The following is a 16331-nucleotide window of genomic DNA, read 5'->3' on the forward strand; positions in this document are numbered from 1 at the left end:
CAAAATCCCTGAGCAATAACTTAAATGCAGAGAAGGTCTCACATCTCATAATTAATGCCTCCCCTGGACTGCCACCACAGGCTTGAAATGATCAGGAAGGCCTTTTTGCTGAGCTCCTTTCTATGTAGGATGCAGCAGTTTAGCACAATGATTATAGCCTTGTTTACACTACCAGAATTTTTAATAGAATTTTCCACATCCCTCCATGTGTTCACACTAATTTGGTTTCTTCTAATCAAACCCTGAATTTACGTTAGTCAGGTTGTATCACCTCCCTAAATGACACAAGTCCTGTAATGATAGCTGGTTGTGTTTTTGCCACTCAGTATAGACATCATTGATTGTTCTTTGATTTAGGGAGCAGTGTGTGATACAGACTGCCCTAGGCTGCGACATTCATCAACGAAGAAAAGTTGTTGCTGAGTCTGCTCACAAAGCAAAAGCGTATGGAAACTACACCCAGTGCTGTTACTCAGACTTGGAGACCACGCCATATGGAAACCCTCCAGCAATCTGCTGCTAACTGTGGTAGCCTCTTCTCTTTTGGAAATGGGGTGGGAAGCTACAGTGGGATGAGGAAAAGCTGTGGAAGCCTGGCTGTGGGAACCTGGCAAGAAATGGTAGTGTACCCCAGCCAGCAGAGGTATACCAGAGTTTAACAGCAGACTTCACATGGGCCTGGGGACATCACCCTCCCATACACCTCTTTCTCCTGTGCTGCTTCTGCGATTCTGTGAATGTACGACATAAAATCTACAGAGGGTCAACAGAAATTTCATGCACGTGCAATGTCTTCTCATGTTATTTCAGTTTAGGTCCCCTCGTGCTCCTCCACAAATAGTGTCGAACAGACTTGCCTAATAGTTTGATGCATTCTTTATCTTCAAATAGGCTTTTGCTTTTTAGTGATTTGAGCCCTGTTCGTGATTGATCTGTCTTCAACAAGAACCTATGTGGAATGGAACTGCTGTCTAAAAATGCGTGCAAGCAAGTCAGCATATACAAGCTTAGATGGTTTGTGTGGACTCTTCTTTAGGTAACACCACTGATTTAGGAAGGAGAGAAGAACAATGTATTGTAGACCTAGTGCACTGACTTGTAGAAACCTTTACCAGAATAAAGCCTGGAACTTCCAGGATCTGCTGTGGTGAGATTGGAAAAAAAAAAAAAAACAACAACAAAAAACCAACCAGAAACGAGGATGTTGTAACTTGCCCGAGATTTAATTGCAATTGTCACAAGTTGTGCAAGTATGTGAATAAGAGAACTGCTATAGGCTGGAAGTTTCCAGAATTATGTGTTTTCTGGTGCAATCGCTGCCCGTTGCTTGTGCTGTGCATTGTTGCTGTGCTGGCAGGCTCTCTGAAGCCCTGAGTGCTGCACTGAGTGCAGGAAATGGGCTGGGCAAAAGGAGGCATGGACCACATAGTGATAGAGGGGCAGAATTACGGGATCCTAAATGTTATAGCTGTGTGGCTGTTAACAGGTTCTAAATGAAGCCATCTATACCAGCTGAGATTCTGCCTCTAATAAAATGCTCACTTCTTTGCTGTACTTATCCTGTCTCTATGGAGGGGGCACTATTCTGGCCCAGGTCCTGCAATTACAAGGTGTCTGCAGGTCGTTAAGAACAGCAGAGGCTCTGTGACCATTGGCACCCATTTTCGGTGTTAGTGCAGTTCATGAATGAGGTCACATCTTAAAATTAGCTGAGAGGACAGGAAGCCTGGCCTGTGTATAATGTCATTTTCTTTATATATTTCTTTAGGACAAAAGGAACACATCACCAAGGCCAGATTCTGCTTTCATTTGCAAGTGTAGTGCTTGCAGGTGTGGGCAGAGTTTAGCCTAAAATAATTAGAGGCAAAAGGAAGGGGAATAAAAGGTTTAAAAATGTGATGTCAGCAGGAGATAATGTGCCTGTGGGGCACGGGTTTTCTAAAGCCTATTTCTGTAATCAACACAGCTCATTACTGTACCTGTGGACAGTGTTACAAATGTCATTTTGATGAACACATTTTGTCTTTCCACCGTGCTTGCTAGTTAACGATTTTTGTGCCCAAATTGCTGAACCATGAGCACTGTGTCAAGGAAGAGGCAAGCAGCAGATTGCCTTTGTCAGGAGCAGACAGCCTGTGCCAAGCTCTGTCAGTCATTTTCAACCTTCTTCCCTTTAGACCCCTGCAAATTCTCCTATGGAGGTGCAGGACTTTGTATAGATGCCTTTTCCCCCTCGCTTTCCTTTCCCTTCAAGGCTACTGACTTAGAGGTCTACTACTTTCGACTGAGAGGTCCCATTTTAAAAATCAGTCCCCCAAGCAATTTAATTCTATGAGTTCACATCTTCATTTCCTCTTAAAAAAATAAAAAAAATAAAGGCTAACAACAACAACAAAAAACCCACCAGTCACTTGCTTATAATACCTCAGTTCAGTCCCTAAAAAATACTATTGCAATGTATTGGACAATTCTTCCTGCAGGGTGGCCGTGTATCTAGATCAGCCAGCAGCATGTGACAGCAAATTGCATTGCAAAGCACATCACAAGTTCTGGCTCCCATGAATTCATCTTTGTGCCTTGGCACGGGACAAAATCCAGCTGGGCCTCTGCACTTCTTTCTCATAAAAGGTGTTTCTAAGCGTTGGGGGCAATAAAATACTGGAAGCTGGAAGCTGTTCCAACCTCGGTGGTTCTGTTTCTATGACTGCTGGACTGGATGACCTTGTAGGTCTTTTCCAACCTTGGTGATTCTGTGCCTTACTTTGAGATACAGTGAGTTAATGGCAGAGGATGCAGACCTACAGGCTGATGTTGCAGTATCCTTCCAGAGACCGAAAGGGTTATGAGCCTTTTATGCTCCTCTCTGATTGTTGGCTTTAGTCATTAGAGTAATTAATCAGTGCACTCAGGAGTTACATAGCAGCTGTATTCACAGTTCCCTCTGCTGGAGTTGTCAGGGGAAGTGCAAAAGGTCCCATATTGTTAGGTAAATTCCCAAATACAATTAGTAGCATCAGTGGGCCAAGGAGATGCTCAAAATTCACTTCAGTCTCACTCCTTCTCAAAAGAGGAGAAGGAAAATTAGAAACAGAATGGAAATATAAATTATATCTCAAAAGTAAAGGAAAAAGACAACTGAAAGAGGATGGACTTGAGGATTCTAATATCTTTTGTTTAATGTGTTATTTTATGGTGGTCGAACACTGTAGTGGGGTGCCCAGATTGGTTGTGGAGCCTCCATCCTTGGAGATCTTCAAAACCCTACTGGCCATAGCTCTGGGCACCCTGCTCTGGTTGGTCCTGAGGACGGTGTTAGAGCAGGTGGCCTCCAGAGATCCCTGCCAAGTGGTTCTGAGGCTCTGCAATTTTGATATCTCTTTCTGGTTTCCAGGAAGGAGGAGTGAACTGGGAAACCAAAAGAGAGAAGTAAGAAAATCTTTCCTTTCTAGTCTCATAGCATTAATTCCTGTTAACCTTTCTAACTGTTTCCAGCCTTGTCAATATAAGCAATCACATTAGCTCAGTAGATTTTTATGCTCCAATGTTAAGGCCAAAGATAATTTTTCAGCATATCCACACTACCTCTGAGGTTTCCCTTAGTGTGGAAATGAAGGAACAGGGAAAAAACACTGGGGTACCCTCAGGTTCTGTTTCCTCATAGGGTCAGGATTTAGCCAAAGTGCACATCTCAACCAGGAACTGGGAAAAGCTGCTGGGATGTATTGTGTAGACATAGGCTATGCATTTGTTAGTGAGGATACTGTGGTATACTCACAGAGAAGTATGTGTGGGGGAAGAGGTTTAGTAGCCAGGCTAACAGCTGCTCACATTTAGAAGAAAGATAGGACCACAGTTTTAAATGGAGTCCACGCATGATGCACATTAAACCAGTAATGTCTGTGGGGCTGGGTTTTGGGGACCTTGGGCCTCAAGCTCTTTGGCTAGATCTGTAAACAGACACAGTGCTGTTTATATCACTTCAGGCACTTCGTCACCTACTGCAATTTTCAGCCTCAAGTAAAACACCTGAATATGGCATCCAGAGTCAGGCACAGGTAAAACAGGCAGATGTCTCAGCTGGAGCTGGCTGAGGAACAACTAATCCTAATAATTAGGGAGCTACTTTGCTCCCTAATCCAGGAGGTGCCCCAGCTTCTATTGCTTTTTCCTCTTATCTCCATACTCCCAAATGAATATTGAATCGATATATGGTAATGAAACATCACATCTATCAGTTTATACATGACATGTGAATGTGGCTAGTAAAGTCCTATGTAGCACGTGTGCCAGCACTTTATAGCAGTTAGTCAGAGAAAAGTTGAAAATGAAGAAAAAGGAACATTTCCAGACAGATGAGGAAATGGGTGGGACAAGATGAACAAGGCTTAGTCTACCCCCCAACCCCCACCCCAAACACACATATATAAGTAGTGAAGGAGTGATTTCCCCCACTCCCTGACTGCCATTCATTCTCTGCTTCTCCCTGGGACCACACAGCATCCTTCCAGGATGTGGGCAAAGGTACTGTCTTGTTTCTTTGTGCTGTAACGTGAACTTTTCTGTTTAAGTATTTGCATCCTCGCTTGTCCATGTCTCAGTGGCTGTGCATCGTGCTGTGGGATACGTGGTTCACCTGCTTTGTTCTGTGCTCCTTCAGGTGGTCTAACGCTTTTGTGCAGAGCTCAATGAGAACCCATCTGAAATAATCACAGTCATTTGAGTTGGAAGGGACCCTTAAAGGTCATCCAGTCCAAATCCCCTGCAATGAACAGCGACCTACAGCTACATCAGGTTGCTCAGAGCTCCATCCAGCCTGACCTTGAATGTTTCCAGGCACGGGACATTCACCACCTCTCTGGGCAACCTGTTCCAGTGCTTCACTACCCTTATTGTAAAAAACTTTTTCCTTATATCTAGTATAAATCTTTCCCTCTTTTGATTTGAAATCATTTCCCCTTGTCCTGTTGCAACGGACCTTGCTGAAGAGTGTTCCCTTCCTTCTTACAGCCCCCCTTTAGGTACTGAAAGACTGCCACCATTTCCAGAAGAGAGAAATTCAGTTGGAAGGACAGGATGAAAAGCTGCTAGTGTGGTAGGGGTGAGCCTGTATTACAAAGGAGTGGGAATGGCAATTTGGCTTATTGGGCTTAGCAAAATTTAGGCTGAGAAGGGTATTATCACAGTGTGTGGATATGTGCAGGAAGTAGAGGAAGGGGAAGGATTTACCAAATGGAAAGAGACAATTTCCAAATAAATAAAGTTGCTAGTAGAGATATTACAGCAGCTAACAGCTCCAGTCAAAAAGAAGAAGCCTGAGTCTCCATAATGGGTCAGCACTCATTAAGAAAGGAAAGGAAATTAGAAACACAATTATCAGATCATCAAGAAGCAGGAACAAGTCACTGCTTTTCACAGAGGTGAGAGGTAAGATCTCCGGATGTGGAGTCCTCAGTTCCAGGTGTCCTAAGCACAGGAGAGACATGGACCTGTCGAAGCGTGTCCAGAGGAGGGCCACAAAAATGATCCACAGGTTGGAACACCTCTCCTACAAGGACAGGCTGAGAGAGCTGGAGCTGTTCAGCCTGGAGATAATGTTCTGGGGACACCTGATGTCATCTTTTCAGTATCTAAAAGAGGGGGTGTAAGAAGGAAGGGGACAGACTATAGCAGGGTCTGTTGTGATAGGATAAGGGGAAATGGTTTCAAACTGAAAGAGGGAAAGATTTATACTAGATATAAGGAAGAAATGTTTTACAGTAAGTCTGGTAAGGCACTGGAACAGGTTGCCCACAGAGGTGAAGGATGCCTCATCCCTGGAGACATTCAAGATCAGGTTGGACAGGGCTCTGAGCAACTTGACGTAGGTGTCCCTTTCATTGCAAGGAAGTTGGACTGGATGACCTTTAAGGGTCTCCTCCAACTCAAACGATTCTTTAATTCTATGTCTCTGTGATCTTGCTTTGGAGAAAAGCTGGAACTGTAGCTGAGCTGGAGTTCAGTGGAAGCAGGCAGGGGCAAGACAGCACTGACAAATCCCATCTCCCACTGAGCCCCAAGCTCAGCAATACCTGGGGTAGGGGTTCTGCTTCTCAGGGAGGTTAAATCTCACTGCCTTGAGTGCTAGTGGCTGCACTGGCCTGAACTGACACGTTCACACTGATTTTGGTTGCAATGAAAAAATGCTATGGAAAGCCAGGTGGCTTTTGTTTTTCTTTCTTTATATATATATGCACCTATGTGTGTGCTTGTGTGTATACACACACATATATATATGCATCTTGCAAAGTTACATCACCTGCAGTACAAGCCTCAAGCACTTATGGAGGAAGCAGAAGAAATAGAGAACAGATATAGACACCGAAGAAAGTGAAACCAAGATATAAATGACAACATAGCATTTCTGGGAATAAAAAGGGGAAGAATTCTGATTTTGCTGATGCCATTCATGTAAGCAGGGACACGATGACAAAAATGGCCAGCTAACCCTAGACTGAAAGAACAGAGTAGAACATCTAATATATATTTTTCCTTTCTCAGACAATTACAGGAAACTTTGCCAATGTGATTCACGGTTTGAATACAAACCACCTGACAGATCTCATCATTCAGAGAAGCAAGCGAATGATTCTGGATACCCTTGGAGTAGGACTTCTGGGTACCAGCACTGAAGTCTGCCAGAAAGTCAAACAGTACAGCAAGGTAAGAGTATTCATAGCATACCCTAAGGCTTGCCAACAAGAAAAGCAATGGAGAATATAGGCTGTAAGGGGAAAGTTTGCAATGGTAGTCAAATTCTTTTGGAGATGGAAAGAGAGACATAGTATGCTTCCCACTGGAGCCAGGGGAACTGTATTGCTGGAGTTACTTCTGACTCTGCGTGGATAAAGGTCTATGTGACAGACTGTATGCTAAGACTGCCAGCCACAAGCAGAACACAGTTAATTAGGAATCCCTTCCTTTCTTTCACCTATGAGATTTCATTAAAAGCATCAGCATAGCAAACATTGCTTAGCACTGGACTTTCCAGCATGAAGGATGGTTACGTGGATTAAAAATTAATATCAGATTATTCCTAGTCCATGAAACATGACTGCCATCTGAGGTACATTGGTCGTGTTTCCTCTTCAGCCCTGTTCTGCTTAAATTCAAGGAATACTTGACCTGAAGGAGAACCTGTCCAACATGGGCTCACATCAGTGAGGGGGAGTTTAGCTCTCTGTTTTTTCGGTGATCCTTGGCTAGCTGGATTCAGGCTACACAACACTCTGTGCCAATAAGGTTCCCTGTACAGATATCCCTGTTCCCATATCATAAAGATTTGTTGGCTAAAAGGTCTGCACATCAGAAGGACAAGAACGGTGCCATTTAGGGCATGGGGATACTAGCACCAGGAAACCATGTATCATTTACCCACAGTCTACTAGAACGTTGAAAAACTCTCCTTTACCTGGAGAACTTCCCCAACAAAATGATGGTATCACTGAGGAAATGCCAGTGAGTGGTGAAGAGGAACACCAATAGCCAGAGGTTTTGGGAAGGTACTGAATGGCTAGGTCCATCGTGTTGGCCTGCCTCTGTGGTCCGTTAGGTGGAGAAGGCCCTTGACTGGAGTCAACAGGAAACAGATTCTTTTCATACTTTCCAATAGAACTGTGTTTTTCCTCTGAAAGCAAACAGTTGGGTCTGAGGTGGGTAGGATTTGATCTCAGCACATATTTATCCTCAGGTTTAGGATTTTGAATTGATGTCAATTTGTTCCAGATCTACAGCTCGGATATATCCAGCACCATCTGGGGCCACTTGGACTTCCGACTGCCTCCTCTGTATGCAGCTTTTGTGAATGGAGTGGCTGTAAGGAATGATCTTTTACTTGCTCTTAAATCATACTAATTGATTCCACTTTCACTCCAAAGAGCAGAATGCTCCTAAAAACTTAAGTTTGCTTTTTTCTTGTGCCTGAAGCCTCCTACAAAACTTCATTACTCTGTTCTTCTAATGTGCTTCAACTGTCTTTCTAATTTAGACCAGACTCGAGGTATAATAAATAACTGCATCCCTTAGGCTGCGACTTGGGACTGATTTTATAGGTCAGAACTCTACAGCTTGTTGCAGCCTGGCTACAGCAACTGCGTAACAAAGAGATGCTCTTGCTCTCATGGATTTCATCAGATTTTGCTCCATCTGGCTAAGTATAGTTGCAGGCAAACACAGATCCAGACATCTACACATATACATACACACTCACTGGCATCAGAATTCTTCAAGGCAGGAACAGTGTTTTCTTCTGTCTATCCAGAAGGAATTCCTTGGCAGCCCGACCTGGTGTTTGACAGAAGTGAGTATGCCCAGCACTACAGGGCAAGATCTGAGCACAGAGGAGCATTGATGCCTTTGCAGCTCGTGCATCTCTGAAGAAAGACATGAGTGAATAGACGTGAGGGTTCAGATTTTGAGGTGTTATTAAAAATACAGTTCCTGATGTTCTCATTTCCTTGGGACTTCTGGGAATGCCTACAGCTGGGCTCTGGGCATGGGAAAGAGAAGGCCCCACCAGATACTCATAAGGGCTAAGCAGGTCTTCCCAGTTTTAAGACTGTAGCTTTCCTGGGCTTAAGCTGCTATAGTTTTAAGGATGTAAGCCCTAATACCAGCATGAGTTGCAGAGCAGGGAAATTCATTATATCATGTTTATAGACTGTTCTGAGGGAAGTGAAAACTCACCACTGGACCTACAACTGCTGCTTTAATTATACCATGTAATTAAAGCAGCAAAAAGCCCATTGTAGAAAAGAACAATCATTGCCAAACTGATTTTAGACCGGCACAAGTGGAGTTACAATTACACTTCATTGAGACGAGCTTTATGTTGCATTCACACTTCATGTTGAGTCATGGTGGGAGCAAGACTTAGAAGAAAGACCTTTTAAGTTTTGATTTGTTAAATTTTAAGGAAAATCTAGTTCCTCAGCCTTTTTTTTTTTACCCCAGGTACAGTATTTTCATTTGTCTGAGCCAATCTTGCCCAGTCAGAGTTTAATTCTGATGACAAATCATGGCTTCTCTTTTTGTTAGGTGCACTCGATGGATTTTGATGACACATGGCATCCAGCCACGCACCCATCCGGGGCCGTGCTCCCTGCTGTGATTGCTCTCTCTGAGGCCTTTCCTCAGAAGAAAAAAATCTCAGGTCTTGACCTGCTCTTAGCTTTCAATGTGGGAATTGAGGTGCAAGGCAGGTTGTTACACTTTTCCAGCGAAGCCAGGAATATTCCCAAAAGGTATGTAAAAATACTTCCAGTAGTAAGTTGAGCAGAAGTGTTAATACATTTAATTAAATGCCAGTTCAAATACAAATGGCACAGGTAATTGTATTTTCTGCTCTTTGTCCAGCGATTTAGGAAAGCTCCAAGTGAAACATAAATACATTTACCTGACTCCTTAGTGCTTGGTGAATAGACTTCTTTTTGAGAGCATCTATCTGCTTACAAGAAAGTGTTGATGATCTGTCTATTAACTAAATCACAAGCTGAAGGGCAACACTGAACAGCACAGGTCTCAAGCTCTGGAGGACAAGGACAACCACACCTCCCTTGCTTGATCTCAGCACAATGGAGTCAATTGTACTGGGTTCAGAGCACCAGTAGTAGCCAAAGTAGGCAGGGTGTGTTTAGGGGAAATACTCTTGAAGCACAGGATGGACTAGATGCCTTCTTGTGTGTTTTCCTTCTATTGGTTTTGCAAAACTAGTTCATAATAATAAAACATGCATCCTCCAGTATGTATGGTTTTCAGTCAAGTATAAACTGTAAGTCTTTTGCCTTGAACGATAAGCATTCTGGCTTTTCAGTTGCTTTCTGGGGAGGCGTCTGTTAAAACTGGTGTTATTCCAGTTTAACTTGCTCCTGGAGAAATTTCTTCCATTAGGACTACAGGTGGAATCTGAATGCAGGTAGAGTCCAATCCACAGCTGTAAAGGGAAATTTAAGCTTGTGCGTATAGCGAACCCAAGTAACTTTCAGAACTATAGTAATGGAGAGGTTTTGTTTTTTCAGGTTTCACCCCCCAACGGTGGTTGGTACAATGGGCAGTGCAGCAGCTTGTGCAAAACTGCTAGCTCTTAACCAGATGGAATGTAAGAACACATTGGCTATTGCTGCTTCCTATGCAGGTGCCCCACTGGCTAACGCAGCAACTCAAACGAAGCCCCTCCACATTGGCAATGCTGCCAAGCACGGACTGGAAGCAGCTTGCTTAGCATCGCAGGGCCTTCAAGGAAACAACCAGATCTTGGACATGGAGTCAGGGATAGGTGCTTTTTATACAGACTACAACCCACAGACTCTGCCAACATTGCAGTCCTATCCCTGGCTGTTGGACCGGCAAGATGTGGCCATCAAACGCTTTCCTGCTCATCTTGGAACACACTGGGTGGCTGATGCAGCATCTTCTGTGAGGAGGAAGCTTGTCGAGAACAGTGACAACTTGCTTCTCCTTGATAAAATTGAAAAAGTTATTGTAAAAGTCCCGGAGGTCAAATACGTGAACAGACCCAGCCCTAACTCAGAGCATGAAGCTCGACACTCCTTCCAGTTCGTGGCCTGCTCTGCTTTGCTGGATGGCAGCATGTCCGTCCAGTCCTTCACCAGTGACAACATTCAGCGGCCAGCCTTACAGGAGCTCCTCTGCAAAACACAGCTACAGCACCCTTCTGATAACAAACCCAGCTTCGAGAGTCTTTATTGTGAGGTGACTGTTGTGCTTCAGGATGGCAGCACCATCGACGACCGCTGCGACACGTTCTATGGACACTGGAGGAAACCTCTGACAAAGGAGGACTTGGAGAAGAAATTTCAGTCCAATGCTTCCGAAGTCCTCCCTGCAGAAGCCATAGAAGGCATTATAGAGACTGTGTACAATCTGGAAAAAGTAGAGGACTGTTCTGTATTAAGCATGTTTTTGTCAGGACAGTCAGCTAGAGCACTTCCTGAGAAGCTGCACTTACTTTGAACGTTCCAACCCACAAAGCAAACAAAATTCAGGAAAAGCTCTTATTTAATGACCAAAGCACCAAGGAAATAATTTGAAGATAACATGCGCAGTTCAGTCAGAAGGGCTGAAGATTACTTCAGCTACCTTTATATGTTTATATGCTAAAGGCAGAGCACTGCCAGTGTGCTGCACAAGAATTTTCCCTCCTCTTTTGCCAAAACAAGTCTGCATGTTCTGCTTCCACTTAATCACTGGTTGGGGTATTTATATTTCGTAGGCAAGAAATATTTTAAGATGAGGTAAGTTGTGATAGTCCTAGGTTTTCTGATTGTGTAAATGCAAGTGTAGTCCTGTTAAAAGATACAATATGCTCTGAATGGTTGCAGGTTAAAACAAAAACTCTGCTTCTGCAATGCTTTGTGCCATTTACTGCCATGCTGTCTTTCTGCTTTCATAACCATTCTGAACCCATCAGGGATGCCACGTTCAGGTTACTGCAGACACTGCAAAGCACATTAGTTACAAGAGACTGAGGGCTGTATGTATCAAAATACTCCATATGCTGAGACCACCAAGTGTCCACAGGGACGGTCACCTCACCATAACAACCAAACCTGTTCCCCTGAACCTTGCCACTTGTCTTCAGACGTATAAAATGTACTTATGAGAACTAAAATCACAAAATAAAGCTAACTGATTTTAGTAAATAAACCCCAAACTATTTCATTTGTTGGTTTATCAAGAGACATTTTTTGTTTTCTTTATCCCTTTTGATTAGAAAATAAAACTGAATTACTCATCTATGCTGAAGATATACATAGAGACACAAAGACATTTCCAGCCATGTCACTTCTAATTATACCTGGGTAATCTCAAATGTAAGTTACTGATAACAAGTAGTGTTGTGATAAAACCCCACCGGTTGTGGAAGGTGCCTATGTTACCATGACAGACTACATTTAGATTCATAAAAATAAAATAATAAACACAGGTGTGTTAATAAACACACGGTTTCTATGTGTAAGGTAAGGAATAAGGATAAATTCAGCAGCAACAATTTGATGAATTGCAGGTTAAGAAAGAAAAACGCCACCAAGGACTGTGAAGCTTGACAGCTGCATTGTTTTATTAACACCATCAAAAGCAGCTAAATGTTCATGCTTTGCTAAATTGATTTCCCCACAGAAGTCCGTACGCTCCCCATCAGGCAAGTTTCAGAACTTCCTCTACCATCGTTCCAATTCCATCAAAGATCTCATGCAGAGGAGCCTTGCACATGAAAGCACAGGTAGTAACTATTTTATTGCCCTTATCCACGTGGGATTCACTGACATCTTTGCAAATATGCTTACAACCAAGCTCTGCTATAGCGGACGCAGTTTCAGCATCAGGAAATCTGTAAATAAAAAAAGATTGCCATAACCATAAAAAGAGATGATACAGCCATAAAGTTGTGCTAATGTTAACTTGAATGAGAGAACAACAAGAATATTTAAGTGGTTTTACAGCTGACAAGGACAAGGGACTAAACCAGACTTCCACCGTCAGATCATCTCCATTCCCTACAGCAACTGATCCAATAATGTGCAGTCACAGCATGCCATGAGGTACAGCTCTGTTTAACTGTCCTTCAGTGTGTTTAATGTGGTAGTGAGAGCAGCAATAACTGATCCTCATTATTTTCTGACATGGCAGATGAACTTGCAGGCGCATTAGACCTTTCCCAGCACCTCCATATAAAGTCTTCCTCTGGGATTCCGCAGTGAGTTTGATTTTCTGGAGACAAGGCAGGAACGGGGAGATAAAGGCAATCCCCAGCCATCACTGCTGATTAAATTCCTGAGTGGAATTTCTTATCAGGAGTTGACAGCCTTTAAAGCAGCACTGACTTCTGCCATGGTTCTCACTTACTTCTCCTAAACTGCCACCAGAAAAACTTCACTGAAAATTCCTGAGCAGACACAGTATAAGTGGCCATTCCAATTATCAGTTCTTTCAGCACCGCCTGGCCAGATATCAATCCTTCATTTGCAAAGCGAATCACAGTCTTCAGAGGTCTGAATCACACTCTTCAAGTGAGATACAGAATTCCTGTCCCTAATATAAGCTACAATCTGTTGCTCAGTTACCATGAATGCGGCAAAGGTGGAGGAGGAAGAAAAAAATATATCACTCTGTTCTGCCACTTTCAGAACTGACAAACAATACTTGCTCCCACACTGCACAATAAAGCCCGTGCAGGAACCTGAGCCTTCAGCAGCTCACAGACGGATGGTTTAAGCAAGAGAGAAGGTTCTGCTTTTCGTACTTTATTTCATGGTGTTGCAGATATTGCTATCACAGGGAAAAATCACAGACCAACATATTTCTGAATTCAGGGACGAACTGTCCCAACTCTGTAGTGCCTAAGAAGTGCACCTGCCCTGGGAGTACTATATCAACAAATACTACACAAGGGAAAGTTTAAAATGAGCAAAATGCCACTAAGAAATAATTACCAAAGGGTCACAGACTCCAGAGCCCTCAGCATTTTGCACAGAAGACTGGCTGCTTTCTGATCTTCATTCCCACACAAATTAACTCTGTCCGTTTCCTTCTTACCTTCCATCTATGTTTTTATCTTGGCCGACCGTGACCTCACAACCAGGGAAGACTTTAGCTGCCAGGACAGGTGATATACAGCACAAACCGATGGGCTTTTTAGCGCTGTGGAAAGCTCGAAGAGTGGAGTTCACGTGCTCGTTGACAGTGCAGTTCTTGCCATCTACAGCCCAGGAACACAGGTTCTTTGCTACGCCAAATCCACCTCAAAACAAACAAACGCTCAAATGAAAAGCACCTCTAAAAGCCATTAAATTCAACACCAGAAGGATTTTTCCTTTTTACAATGTTATCGAAGCATACACAGGACCTTCAAGTTCCCATACTAAAAGCTCTTAGTGTATGGAAAAGCTGCACTACCTGATATAGACCCCTCAATGACCAAGAGAGGGATCAGAGGAAAGACCAACAGTGGTTTGCTGTTGGCGAGCAGAGAATGCAGGACTAATGCAAACAGTGCTTTTCCCCTCCACAGCAATTTAAGGCTTAGCTCAGTACTTAGGACTGTTACAGGAGACCAAAATTTCCCACCTCCAGAATTCTGTGTGAAGTTAAAGAACCTAAAACAAGGTTCACACAATAAGAACATAACAGATCATTCATGAAAAGGAATTTGTACTGTATGATATTCTGAAACACGACTCTCGGGAATGATAATTTCCTATTAAAAATAATGTTTCTGGAAGTTGGTTGTAACAAACCATTACTTGCATTTTGTCATCACTTAACTGTACAGACTACATTCTGCAGCACCTTCATTTGCTGGATTTAAACTATCAGAATGATCAGAGGTTATTATGAAGAGTAGCCATATTTGACTCCTTATGCATAACATGCACAGTATCAACTTTTTTACAATAAACAAACGCAATTTAACAGAAGGCTTTCAAGGGACAACATCAAGTTCCATGTTTTTAATACTTTTGCTTTCCCTCTGCCCCCTTTGTCCTCTTCTGAACGTTATCTCTGAGGTGAGGATTGAATTTTCAAACTTCATAGCATTTATCTGCGTGTAACTGTTATTGCTGCAACTCCCCAACTCCCCTGAGCTTAGATTATAACAGAGCATGAAATTAATGTGGAAAATATTTGCTAGCCTGTACTCCCAGCTCTCTGCTCCTGATGTCACCGATTCATTATAGCTCAGGAAGTGACTTCCTAGCGCTATCCACGCGCTCCCTCTGCCGGCCATGCTACAAAAGGCAGCGTAACTATCCAGCCAGAACATGGGCACAATGCTCGCTCTGCTTTAGTTTCTTCATTCCTTGCTTCCTAACTCTAGTCAGCGTCCTCATCCGCCAGTAGGTACTGCAGTTTTGACAGTCTTATAAGGAATAGTGTGATGCATACAAAACACTCCGGCATTTTAAATTAATGAACTGCATCACAGAATATCCTGAGTTGGAAAACACCCATAAGAATCGAGTCTGCCTCCAAGATGATGCGTCAGCTCACGCAAGCTTGCTAACATACCTTCTCATCCTCAAAAGTACAAAGAGAAAACCCACATACCTCTAAAATTCAAGAGTATGGTTTATTGTACCATGCTTTTAGTTCCTTCTTTGCAATGGAAGAATCACAGATTATTTTATCCCAAAAGCACCTACCAGGGAAAATGACTGCATCGAATTCGCTGACTTTCAGCTCAGCCAAATCCTGGATGTTTCCCCTCGCCAGCCTGGCGCTTTCAACTAGCACATTCCTCTTCTCATCTGCTGGGCTTCCTTTTAGGTGATTGACAACATCCCTCTGCTCAATATTGGGGGCAAATATCTTCACCTGGAACACAGAAATTAAGCAATTTTGTGCGCTTAAACAGAACTGTTAACACGTTGGTGACAAGAAAAAAATGTAATTTAAGGAAATGAGCTTTTATTTTGAAAGTCCCTTATCAGTGGATTCCATAGGATGCATTAAATAAATAAAGGGTCAGATGATATATCAGTGGGAGCTGTTCTTCCCATACTATTCCTAAAGGTTTCTGGTACAAAGTGCATTCTTAGGCCAACAGCACCCATGCAAACTTTACAAGCATTTCCAGCACAGATGGATGCAGGGGCTGCTCCCGCATGCGTTTCGATGCTTCCTTAGCAGCCACCTGCGCCGCACGCAGCGACACAGCCCTGCCCTCAACTTCTCAAAGGGATCTGAGCTACCTAAAAAGCACCACAAACAATCCCAAAGCGGAACCGCGGCCCGGGGACGGCACCGGACCGCCCCCAGCTCCGTGCCCACTCCTCCCCGCCAGGGGGAGCCGTCCCCGGACGCCGCTCGCCCGCAGCCGCCCGAGGGGGGAGGACCGCGCTCCTATACCTCAGCGCCGCCGCGGCTCAGGTGCACCAGCACGGCCGAGGCCTCGTGAATCTCGCTGCCGTCGAAGACGCCGCAGCCGGCCAGCACCACGGCCACCCGCTTGCCCATGGCGGCCGCGAGGAGGCAGCACAGCCCGACGCCACGTTGGGGCGGACAGGGAGAGCTGGGAGGGCTAAGGCACTGCGGGGATGGGGGCGGGCAGCACCGCCCCCGGGGTGGGGTCTGCACAGCGCTTCCCGTGCGCATGCGCTGCGCGACCTCCATTTTGTGGTGCCCCTGGGAGCTGTGCGGTTCTCTGCTCTGCTACCATCAGTTACATTTAGGCTTCGGGTGCAAGGGCACGTGTTGATTGATGTTCAGAACTCAACTAGCTGTTCCAAAGTGCAGCGCGGTTTGCTTTCCCCTTTTTCTCTCTGTTCCACATTGTG

The 16331-nt window shown here is 44.0% G+C and overlaps 2 protein-coding genes across 3 annotated transcripts; one reads left to right on the forward strand and one right to left on the reverse strand.

The window, feature by feature from the left end:
• Nucleotides 1-4445: 4445 nt before the first annotated feature.
• On the forward strand, nt 4446-11142 carry ACOD1 (aconitate decarboxylase 1). The gene is made up of 5 exons (XM_065744089.1): nt 4446-4521; nt 6538-6699; nt 7762-7851; nt 9073-9278; nt 10053-11142. Exons 1-5 carry the CDS (start codon nt 4510-4512, stop codon nt 11005-11007), a joined length of 1425 nt encoding a protein of 474 aa, XP_065600161.1. The 5' UTR covers nt 4446-4509; the 3' UTR covers nt 11008-11142.
• A 955-nt stretch (nt 11143-12097) lies between these two features.
• On the reverse strand, nt 12098-16070 carry LOC136053310 (glutamine amidotransferase-like class 1 domain-containing protein 3, mitochondrial). Of its 2 annotated transcripts, XM_065744058.1 has the most exons (5): nt 15904-16070; nt 15198-15369; nt 13591-13795; nt 12342-12385; nt 12098-12258 (listed from the first exon to the last, which is right to left on the reverse strand). In XM_065744058.1, the coding sequence occupies exons 1-5, from the start codon at nt 16009-16011 to the stop codon at nt 12245-12247; spliced, it is 543 nt and encodes a 180-aa protein (XP_065600130.1). In that variant the 5' UTR covers nt 16012-16070; the 3' UTR covers nt 12098-12244. The 2 variants fall into 2 exon arrangements, with proteins under 2 accessions (XP_065600130.1, XP_065600129.1); XM_065744057.1 differs by having other exon boundaries at nt 12098-12385.
• Between the last annotated feature and the right edge of the window lie 261 nt (nt 16071-16331).

The sequence above is a fragment of the Cyrtonyx montezumae genome, unplaced genomic scaffold (genome assembly GCF_038088225.1).
Source record: "Cyrtonyx montezumae isolate F1298 unplaced genomic scaffold, pur_monq_1.0 scaffold_3, whole genome shotgun sequence".
NCBI classification, from domain to species: Eukaryota; Metazoa; Chordata; class Aves; order Galliformes; family Odontophoridae; genus Cyrtonyx; species Cyrtonyx montezumae.

Excerpts from the sequence above, each read along its gene's own strand:
- ACOD1 (XM_065744089.1), top strand. Across the intron at positions 6,700-7,761 it reads AAGTCAAACAGTACAGCAAG|ATCTACAGCTCGGATATATC; the intron begins GTAAGAGTATTC and ends AATTTGTTCCAG. Across the intron at positions 7,852-9,072 it reads CTTTTGTGAATGGAGTGGCT|GTGCACTCGATGGATTTTGA; the intron begins GTAAGGAATGAT and ends TCTTTTTGTTAG.
- LOC136053310 (XM_065744057.1), bottom strand. The coding sequence starts at position 16,011 with ATGGGCAAGCGGGTGGCCGTGGTGCTGGCCGGCTGCGGCGTCTTCGAC. Across the intron at positions 15,370-15,903 it reads TGAGCCGCGGCGGCGCTGAG|GTGAAGATATTTGCCCCCAA; the intron begins GTATAGGAGCGC and ends TCTGTGTTCCAG. Across the intron at positions 12,386-13,590 it reads GATAAAAACATAGATGGAAG|ATTTCCTGATGCTGAAACTG; the intron begins GTAAGAAGGAAA and ends TTTTATTTACAG.